Genomic DNA, 11,354 nt, shown 5'->3' on the forward strand with positions numbered 1-11,354 from the left:
TCAGCTTGATTGACTTTGCCTTATTTAAGAAAGAACCACTGAATCTTACCGAAAAAAAAAACAACTACCTAAATAACGGACCGTTCCATTATTAAAAGTACATGTAAAAACATCGTTCGCAACAAAACCGAACTATAGGTAGCGTACATTATTATGGTGTTTAGAAGTGAAAACAAACAATAACATAAAATTAAGTCAAAACACCAAGTTTACGATTTAGTCAGTGATTCCTCGTTGGCCGAGCGGTTACGGTACTTCTATTACACCTTTATGTCGGGAGTTTTATCCTCATTTTTTTTCAGTTTGCGTCACATACTTTGTGTAAGCTTGTTTTTCTCTGGTTTCTAATTTATTTTGTTTCTTATTTTCGTATAAAATTGGAAGCATCTATAAATCAATCAATCCTAAAATTATGGCCAGGCAATGCTTGTATTAATGTGAAGTATAAGATTGTTATAAAACTAACCCGTACAGGTTAAAAAATATCACAGGAAAGATTAAAAACATTAGATCATATTAAAGGTGGAGTGTATTTAGACATAATTACGTTTCAGTTGTGACATATATATTTAGTGAACATGTTAGAACTAGATTTACTAACTCGTTTTGTCTTCATTGAATTGTAGTGAAGAAAAAATTAAAGACAAAATTTAACAGGTCTAGGAATCGAACTCACGACGAACAAGTTTAATACGAATGCCGTAACCGCACTAGGCCAACGAGAAATCACTGACTAAATTGTTAACGTACTAAGTGTACTGACTTCATTTTATGTTGTTTTTTATTTCAAAACGTCACAAAAGTGTGCGATACCTATACGTGTGCGCTCTTTTGAAAATCACGTGATGTTTGCTGACGGGAATTCCGTTTTTTTTATAAACCGGGAAACCCTTATCAGAAATTGTAGACGGATGCTTTAATTTTAAATGTGTAAGGAAAACAACGATTTTCAACAGAATTTGACGAAAAACATTGTAAGAACATCGATTATGCAGCATATAGGTGAATAAAGCAAAAGTTTGATTTTTTAAAATCTGACACCATGGTGGGTCGCTTTAAGAGTTTGAAAAAAATTTAAATACAAGACATTTAAATACTTGTTAGGTTACCTTAAAGATAAAAATCTGTCAGCACGAACAGGACAATAAATTTATATTTTGGTATTACACATAGATCAATAAGTAGTAAAACTGCAGTTGTCATTCAGCATGAAACATGATACCAGAGACACACAAAACTTCACAATATGCATTACAAAACTAATATAATTAAACGTGATATAATCGTGCATGTAGTGTGGATATCCCCTTCCATCAATAATGGTCATTTTTAGAAACGTATTCTTGTGCATAGACCTGTATCAATAATATAATGTTATTATCGTTTCAAAAATAGAAAATATGAAGTCATAAACACATTTAAATCTCATTTGGATCGTTGCCACTTCTTCTTCTCGTTCGCGAGGATCGTTAACAGTCACTATTAGACCCTTAAACGTAATATAAGAATGACAGTAAATAAATGAAATGGACGGCGTACAAAAATCAATAGATGAAGATGACTTTGACGTCAAAATTGATTTTGAAAAAGGATTTGTGGGAAGAGAAAATGAACTAAATGAGTTACACAAAGCTTGGGAACGTCATAGGATATTTGGAATTTTTGGACTTAGATCCGTCGGCAAATCGAGACTTGTAAAAGAATTCTTTAAAAGATACAAACCGGAAGATGCTGTAGTTATACAGATAGACATGAAAATGCTTCCAGATGTAGTGTCTTTGTATGCGATCATCTGCGCATCTTTGGGGTTACAAATTAATCAGCAGTCGGAAGAGACTGCAATATTGATTCATCAGATTGTTAGATTTATATGCACTACAACTGAAAGGCATTTCATTTTCTTTTTTGACAACACTGAAGATTTCCAGGATATTAAGGGTGAAAGTGTCCGTGATTCATTTTCAACATTTTGCAGCAGTCTTATAAGGCAATGCAAACATGTAACAGTTTTTATCTCTTCAACTTCTCGATTGCCGTTGACTCACTTAGGGGAAGTTTACTATAGTTATGAAGTGTTACCTTTGAAACAAACAGAAACACGTCAGCTACTGAAAAATGTGACTGCGGGAATCGAACTCGGGGAATATGTGGACACTTTAGCAAATCTGAGTGAAGGCCTGCCTCTCCTGATTCTAATGATAGGGTCCGAACTTACCGAAGATGGGGGATTGATTACTCCAAAGGATATGGTTGAGTTTTTGCTTACATGTAGACTTAGGGCGCTAAGTAGAGACTTTTATCCCGAGGAAGATAGAGTTGGTAAAGACTTTTTTCATTAACAATGTATTGTTAAACAGCTAAAGATATTATCATACCTCTACCAAATTTGGTTTGCATGGCTATATAGATATCGGGGATTTCGTGGCCGAGTGGTTAATGCCGCTGGGTTCAAATCATTTATCACCGCTATGAACTCGAAACCGCGCTTGGAGTGTAGAATACTTTCATTTGAGGACGCTGTCAAGTTGGCTTACAGATGTGGATAGCTCTACCCAGATGCAAAACCTATCCTATAATGAAATGATATCCCTAAGAGCATCTGAGGTCTTTCGCTATCAGTCGTTATATGACCTAGAATTGCGGTGGTGTCACACATCTCGATTTCAAGTATCTTTTTAAACTGTTTCTCAGTACCGATATACCCCTTTGTCTAACACCCTCCACACTCGTTAAACCCTTATCCGCTTCCCGCCCCATCCCGCCCCAATTTTAAGCACGGCGTTTTGATTTCCTTCAAAGATGAGATCTTCACTGTCCCCTTTCGTCGGCGGCGTCATTGTCGGTGTATTAAAACTAATTAAAATATTAATTTCTTGCAGCTGATGTCTACCAAAAGTTTCTTGATCGGCTAGATGATGTGTACAAGAAGAGCCTTATCATTCTAGAATATATTCCAGGAACATTTAATGCTGACCAAGCTAAACAAATGTTGGGTATGGTAAATTACGAAAGAGTTTGATGACTGTTTTAAAACAAAACAGATACTTATACAAACTTATTCAACAATAAAGGGATAATACACGATTACACTTTTTTTGTTTGTTTCTGGGTTTAAAGCCGTTTTTCAACAGTATTTCAGTTGTGACCGTATTTTTGTGTATAAAGGTCTGCAGAAACCGACGGTATTGTTGGTGACCGAGACCTTGGTCCTAACATATCCCAAGGGCTTCCATAGACGTTAATACACAAAACAAACGTGTATTGTCGCCATTCTTGCATAAAACATGACACGAACACTAAAAGTATTGTTGTCATAGGTGATTACTTTATGTTTCTGGTATCATTTTTAATAAGCACTCTGTTATTCTTGGAAACGGTCAAAATGTTTAAATATCTATAACTGCCACAAGTCAGCTATACTATCCAAATCTTGTATTCACGGTTTTTAAACGATTATTTTTATATCTCGTTATTTCAAACATGACATTAACCGTATTTTTGGCATATAGCTTAAAAATTTGGTAAACACAATGTCAAGAATAAAAGTTTTACATGCAAGTTATTTTGAGTACGATCGTGCTGACCTGCTTCCAAGATAGAAATGAATTCTGTTGTATCAGATCAGTGAGATATACCAGGTGAACTGATATGAATACTAGAAATGAACAAATTCACAAGTTACATGCGATTCAATATACATTCACGGTTATCGACAATTTTTTCCTAACGCACAATTTGAAAAGAGAATAACTAATGGGAGTATGCGAGCCGCCCATGTGCGTGTGCGGCGCAAGAATATATATTCGGCCCTGATGCAGCATTTCAAGCATAAAAGTCAGGTATTAACAGGGCGTGAATTGCCATGTTAATACACGATTTTTTTCTCCCGGATCCAGTGAAATAAGTAGTTTTTATGCAAGAATGAAAGCTGTCTGAACACATGGTGTAAATTAGTTAACTGTTTCTGAAGTACCTGTTGACTGTAGAAGTCACTCAGTACTATTATGGTAACAGCGGCAAAACTGCGGACTTGGGGTAAGTAGATGGTATTATATTTTACAGGTGTCCATGTGTAAACCCTGCCTTTTAACGCATATATTTCACGTAAAGCCCTTCAGGGCATTATTGAATGTGTATGTTATTCAGCAGGGTTAATACACTAACATGAATAGACTAAAAAAAACGTTAATAATTCAAACCTTATAATTCAAGGTTTCCACATCTAGTTTTCTTTTTTAATGATTCTGCTGCCGCACCCAAAATTTTAAAAACTGTTTGAATCAAATCCTTGATCAGTGGTGGATAGAAAATGATCTAACTGAGAAAATGAATGCTTGAATTTTATATCCACAAACGACAAAAAAGGCGGTTTCCCAAAGTGTTTAATTTCTCGGGGAAACCAGTCAAATTTGTTTGGTATTATATGCTCGTAATGTAACATGATATGAAAGATTTAAAGATACCTTATACAGCTTTGTATCATTATAATGCGTTCAAAGAAAATTTATTCGTCCCAAAAGTATAATATAATTATATCATTCGAAAAGTTGAATGGATGCGTTGCCTTACATATGGAGGTGTGTGCGTACTTTAGTTGATTTGTTTCATTGTTGCAAAAGGCATGTGCATTGATTATTGTCGGAAAATGTGCGTACAAATATTTAGTAAGTTAGACCTACTTAACTGATAATTGAGCGGAAAGGTGTATTCCTGTGTAGAGTTTCAAAATATTTATACATAGTTTGTAAGATGGTTATTGTTAGAAAAGGAACGCATGTGTGCACGTGCACGTGCGCGTGTGAATGTACGTTCGCGAACTTTTTTCATTGATTATCGTTAGAAAAGGTATGTTCTAAGACTAAGAAAAAAATTAATAGAATGCCACCAATAACTATCATCACTCGATGCATTTACATTAAGTAGATTACTATATTTCTATAACAGATTTTAATACAGATGAGAGTGTCAAAGAGCAGACTTTGGTGCCAATACGCAGACGACATGTATTGAACTATGACCACACCACAGGCAGATTCAGTATTCAAGGAATACTGCGAGAGTGTTTATCAACTTTCTATATTATTGAGAATATTCCGGGTAAGAATTGGCGATTTGAAATCTAGACTGATTTTTGTTAGCAACTTAAAAAATAGAAGTAAGTAATGGGTTAAGTAATGTTTTCAATTTACTGCATGTTATGTATTACTGAGTCTGTCGATAGTATTGTAGAGCATTAAAGATTATAATGGTATATAGAACTGGTTTATTTTGATAATTAGCTCAAACTGTCTTTGCTTTTCTTCCGAACCATACCGTAGGGGTTGGCTCAGGGGATAACCAGCATATAAAAGCTGTTACTGATTTCTAATAACTAAATGTTCAGAAATTAAAATCCGAGTTCGATGACAGGAAAGTATTACAGTTTCATCTATTTCTATTCCGTTTTAATATTAAAACAGCTGTATTACTAACATTAAAGAAATAAGAGAAAAATACATTAAAACGTTTTCGACTGTGATGACCAACATTTCAAAGCGAATGAACACATCAGAATATGCAAGTGCGTCGGCTGAATTTACGGTCGAACAACCAAACTTACGGAAACTGTTAATAGAAGTACAGTACACGACACAAGATAACTATCATTTCTTCATTGAGATGGCTACCACGTGTACAGGCATGATAGAACACTTTATGTCAGGTAAACAAAAAATAAACACCAAAGATCTGTCTGCTTTCTCTGTGGACTCCAAACGTAGAACTTTACGTTAAAACAAGACTAATAAATACCTTCATGTATATTGTTACTAACATTACTAACAAACATGTGACACACGAGAATTTCAAGTACTTTTCAAAATTGTCTCGTTCAACTTCTCGAACGCCATTTTGCCACAAATTACTTCTACTTTCCGATGTTTCAGATCATCGTAGAAATTCCTTAAAGAACAGTATGGAAACATTTAAAGTTTAAAGTCTAAAGATAAAGTATGAACAAATTTCTTATTTGAAGAATACAATAGCTACTGTGTATAAATACAAAATAGCATAGCTGTGTGCTTACACAGTACTGTGCACTGTGTTAAAATAGTGTACACTTAATAAAACAATAATTAAACTTCTGAAAAGACTTTTTTACAACTGTAAAATGCTCTTTTTTCAACAATTTTGAACATATGCACTTATTTCAAAAGTCTTTGCCTTGCTCATACGTATTGCTTTATTTATAACTATGCGATTTTGCAGGATTTATTGTCATAAAAATGACGGTGAACTTCTCGCTTCAGGTAACGGAGAAATATTTTTACAAACAGTGTCTAAAGGCTGCAGACATGTATGGCCAGGATGAAGATAGAGCTTCTGTACACATTGCTGTTGGTAGTTTATACACAAATACAACTGTAAGTTAAAAAGGAGGATATAACATATAGAAAATTACAAACATTTAGCGCAGACAATAAGAACAAATGAATTATACGTACGTATTGCATATATATTATTTTTAAGATTTAGGACCTAAACATACTTTGGAAGTAGCCCAGAACAGTGTAAAAATTGAGATAATGTTTTGTTGGCATTTATAGAATATATAAGATATGTCTTGCTTCTTTTCTATTTTGAGTATACATTTCACTATTGGATGTAATTTTAGGGCAATTTGCAGGAAGGTCAGAGACATTACGACTCAGCCTTAAGGATCCTAGAAAATCAAGAAAAGTCCCTTCTCTTGGCAACAGCATATCAAAGAATGGGATGGAACATACTTCTACAAGGAAAGAACAGTGAAGCTATACGGTAGGGAGAGTGCAGTAGTCTTTGTTTTTCTGTAATATGCGATGTTTTAAAAAAATGTGACTGATACTCGTATTTATAGAGACTTCCATGACAAGCTATCATTATAGCGGAACACTTTGATAAAATAGAAATACGATTAATTATAAGCAGGAACTAGAAGCGTTAGGAAAGTTGTAGATTCCATATTCCATTACACATCATGAACAGACTCCTCCCAAGCAAGTCTGCCATTCCTTTGCTTGGTTGCATTTTTAGCTCACCTAAGCAATGCTCAGGTGAGTTTTTGTGATCGCTCGATGTCCGGCGTCTGTCTGTTGTCTGTCAACATTTAGCTTGTGTATGCGATAGAGGCTGTATTTTTCAACTGATCTTCATGAAATTTTGTCAGAATGATGACCTTGATGAAATCTAGGCCAAGTTTGAAAATGGGTTATCTGGGATCAAAAACAAGGTCACTAGGTTAAATCAAAGAAAAACCTTGTGTACGCGATAGAGGATGTATTTTTCAATTGATCTTCATGAATTTTTGTCAGAATAATTATCTTGATAAAATCTAGGAAAACTTTAAAAATGGGTTATCTGGAGTTAAAAACTAGGTCACTGGTTTAAATAAAAAAGAAATCTTGTGTATGCGATATAGTCTGTATTTTTCAATTGATTTTCATGAATTTGGTCAGAATGATAACCTTGATGAAATCTAGGCCAAGTTTGAAAATGGGTTATCTGGGATCAAAAACTAGGTCACTAGGTCAAATCAAAGAAAAACCTTGTGTAATGCGATAGAGGCTGTATTTTTCAATTGATCTTCATGCATTTTGGTCAGAATGATTACCTTGATGAAATGTAGGCCAAGTTCGAAAATTGGTCATCTGGGATCAATAACTAGGTCACTTCAGCAACCGTACATACGCTGCTGTAGAATTATTTATTTTTTTCGGGGTGGTGGGAGAATGTGGTGTTGTTTTTTTTTTTAATTACTACTCCTTATTGGATCTTTATTTTGATATTGTTGTCCTTTGTCTATTTATATACCCATGTACACTGTTGTAAGGTTGTATCTCTTGTAATACTCGGAAAATTAATCCCAAACAAAATACATGTATACAATTTCTAGAGAGATATGTTTGTTTTCACCCACACTACTCGCCCAAAGATGATAGGCAAATGTACATAGTTTCAAAGTTATATCTTTTGAAGTTTTTAAGAAAAGAAATTGACGGAAAAAAACAATTTACTACAGCCAAAGCAGAAGCTCACGACATCGACGATTAAGTGACGACAATAATGTGTAGTTTTTTTTTGTTTTTTTAAATAATCAGACAAGCTGAAAGTTAATAAAAGATTTACTCTTCTGCATATGATCTTGAGCTAAATCAACAAAACCAGCCATCACTAAAACATCTTCCAAACTTCCATACTTTATACAATACAAATCCATATTTATTTTTATAAAATATATGTACATGTATTATAATTTCAGATATTTCGAGAAGTCTTTGGCTATATCTTTAATATCGGGTGAAAAGTTTCAACATGTTGCCGTCCAATCATTAAGCAGTATGGGTGCATCCTTAACATTTTTAGGTTTGTTATCAATTTTTCATTAATTATAGGTTTGTCTTCAATTTCGTATCATATGTTGAATCCTTATACCTATTTCTTAATCAACGAATTGATTAAATCTTAAGAAAAACGTTTGTGTATACTATTTGTCTACTCTCTTTTTCCACACAACTTTGCTGACAAATTTATCTTTGATTAAGCTACAATTATTATAGAAACATATTCTAACGCACTTGATTTCAATGATGATACCCCATTTTATTAGGATTTTCAGTTCAGTTTGTAAAAGAAATGCTTTACAGAAATTGAAAGCTTTGGAATAGTGTTAAGCATATTGTAAGTTTTAAGATATTCGACAGTATATGAAGTTTCTATGATGTTAATTCATTTAAATGTTAACATTGTCAATCCGTTTTACCGCCGGAAATTTTAAAATTACAATATTCAAACCTGTATTTAGATCTGTATTTTAATTTCATATCAAATATTTCTGTAGGTGAATTCGAAAAAGCTGGAAAGTACCATTTTCAATCCCTAAAATGGCGCCGTAAGTTTCAAGGTGAAAACCATCCTGGTGTAGGTGCTTGCTATAATAATATTGGTGAAATGTATGATTTGAAAGGTGATTCGAAAGAAGCTCTAGAATACTACAGAAAGGGACTGGAAATTAAAATGAAGTCGAACGCTCCTGTTTTATCGACTGTTATTTCTCTATGTAGTATGGCTAAAATGCGTCTCTCCATGCGACATTTCAAAGAGGCTCGTTTACTGCTAGATCAAGGGTTTAAAAAATTAGACGAAGAAAACTTGCCGCCGAGAGAAGCGATAGCATGTGCCTGCGACTTGAAAGGTATGGTACTAAAGCAAGAGGGACTTTTTCATGACGCGGAGAAAATGTTTCGAAAAGCGGCCGATCTAAGGAATGAGATCGCCCCAAACAATATACCTTATCTTGAAAGTTTAGCTCACTTAGCAGAAATAAATAAGATTCAAGGAAAATTTACATCTAGTATAAAACTTGTTGAAAAGATTTTAGAATTAAAAGAAAATGCAATCGTTACTATGCCACAAACATTGGTTATTGTAGACACTCTGCAGTGTATCGCAGATATCTACGTTACAAAGGGTGATACGCAGCAACACATAGAAACTCTTAAGGAATTGCAGTCAGAACTACTTCGTTTGGAGCGTGTGTTTCTTTCCCAACAAAATGACAGAGACTTAAACGTAGTTAGACAGAAATTACGACAATTAGAAGATAAACTCAGAAATATGTAGGGAAGACTGAAATACGTATTTATTAAGGGTGTGAAGGGTCTGTGTCTGATCGTTTCCATTAAGCGTCATTTCTCTTTATTTTTCGACTTTCAAGATTTTTGAGAAAATCTATGATCGTATTATTTGAGTTTAATACTTTTTCACATATTCATATATTATATCATAACTGCGATTCTACGGATAAAAAATCAAATAGAATAAATGTTGTATGTTACTGGAAAATATGTCATGAAGACTGTTTGAACACTGTAGACATGTTTAGCCAGAGTGAAAGCTTTTGTAAACAAAGCAGTAGATATTTATGTACAAAGTTAAGACGATAGAAGGTATGAAGAATGTCTGAATGCTGTATACATGTTTAGCAAGTATGAAAGCTTCTGTCAACAGTGTAGTTGACAGTTATGTAAAATCAAACTTATTTCGATAGAAGATTTATAACTCGACATACGTCGATAATTTCTTATTTCTGAACGAAACATATAACTTTGAGCACTCATTCTTAGCTAGGTCATTTCCTATCCGATGATCATGCATGCTTCGTTTAATGTTTTCAAATATTGATAAAAACTTGTTTGCAGAGAATAAAATCATTAAAAATGAAAACTCTGCGAGGAAACATGTTTACCTGGAATTAAAGGGATTGTTTATTTTCTGCTGTTCATGCATTTGTAAATTCTGTCTTTAATGTACACATTTAAAGTGACATTATGTGCATCTTACTGCACATAGTGTGTTTTTGGTGAATGTTTTATAAAAGCAATGCTGTGCGTTTAAATGTGTTAAATTATCGATAATGCCGCTTATGTATTTGAAGTTGATGCTTTAGAAATAAAGAAACTGGACTACGAAAATAATAGTTCTTTTCTTCAATCTTCTACACAGTCATCTCCCTTACATATAGGTAGAGATTTCTGAAGTTAAAGGGAAGCAACTCCTGCATGCAGTTTGACTTTTCTTAAAAAGACTGCCCCAGTCAAAATAAGAAAAGTCATATTTGGAAACTTATTATTTCATACTGGTAACAGGAATAGTTTGGTATATTGGGTTAAAAGCTATAATTTCCTTCACCCTTTTTACACACACATCTATTTCAGCTGGATTTTAACTTGAAAAATGCACATAATTTTACTTTAACACAGATTGTAATTAAAAGCAATGTGTTAAAACAATATAAGTGTCATGCAAATGGTTTAAATAGCATATTGTATTACTAGAATTTTGGAAAACAAGTATTATGTAAGCAATGTCAGAAAGTAAATAGTCTACCGAATGGTTAACAAAAGTGATCCCATTGTGAATTGTAGCCCTTGAATACAATAAAGAAGGCCAGTTTATTAGTGTATATATGTATATACCTAAGAGAGAACGGAAGTTTTTCGGAATATGATATAAATGGGCTATTTTGGTCAAACTATATTGAAATTATGCTGCCAAAAACGCTATTTAAGGTCAACTTCCAAAACAAAACGAATATTTCAAGCTTGAATACTGAATAATATTTGTGTTGTGTAATGCGTTTCAAAATTAGAGTAAAACATATAACAGAGAATAGGTAGATAGATATATCTTTTATTCCACCAGAAGATGAGAAGCATACAATTCACATCATAATAAAGAAATTATCTGAACATGTAATACATAGAGAAAACATATATTGAACACTAGAATTGAGAAATGATAGTGTAAAAGCACTTTACATGGAGATAAATGGCAGTTCA

At 33.6% G+C, this 11,354-nt stretch overlaps 2 protein-coding genes across 3 annotated transcripts; both read left to right on the forward strand.

The window, feature by feature from the left end:
• The first annotated feature begins 1,388 nt into the window (after positions 1–1,388).
• On the forward strand, positions 1,389–6,402 carry LOC123550887 (uncharacterized). 2 transcript variants are annotated; one of them, XM_053540248.1, is made up of 5 exons: positions 1,396–2,319; positions 2,880–2,993; positions 4,945–5,097; positions 5,480–5,701; positions 6,288–6,402. In XM_053540248.1, the coding sequence occupies exons 1-5, from the start codon at positions 1,527–1,529 to the stop codon at positions 6,347–6,349; spliced, it is 1,344 nt and encodes a 447-aa protein (XP_053396223.1). In that variant the 5' UTR covers positions 1,396–1,526; the 3' UTR covers positions 6,350–6,402. The 2 variants fall into 2 exon arrangements, with proteins under 2 accessions (XP_053396224.1, XP_053396223.1); XM_053540249.1 differs by lacking the exon at positions 6,288–6,402 and having other exon boundaries at positions 1,389–2,319; positions 5,460–5,621.
• A 233-nt stretch (positions 6,403–6,635) lies between these two features.
• On the forward strand, positions 6,636–10,908 carry LOC128556167 (uncharacterized). The gene is made up of 3 exons (XM_053540257.1): positions 6,636–6,795; positions 8,276–8,379; positions 8,855–10,908. Exons 1-3 carry the CDS (start codon positions 6,749–6,751, stop codon positions 9,634–9,636), a joined length of 933 nt encoding a protein of 310 aa, XP_053396232.1. The 5' UTR covers positions 6,636–6,748; the 3' UTR covers positions 9,637–10,908.
• Positions 10,909–11,354: the final 446 nt, after the last annotated feature.

Source organism: Mercenaria mercenaria, chromosome 4 (assembly GCF_021730395.1).
Source record: "Mercenaria mercenaria strain notata chromosome 4, MADL_Memer_1, whole genome shotgun sequence".
Lineage (NCBI taxonomy): Eukaryota > Metazoa > Mollusca > Bivalvia > Venerida > Veneridae > Mercenaria > Mercenaria mercenaria.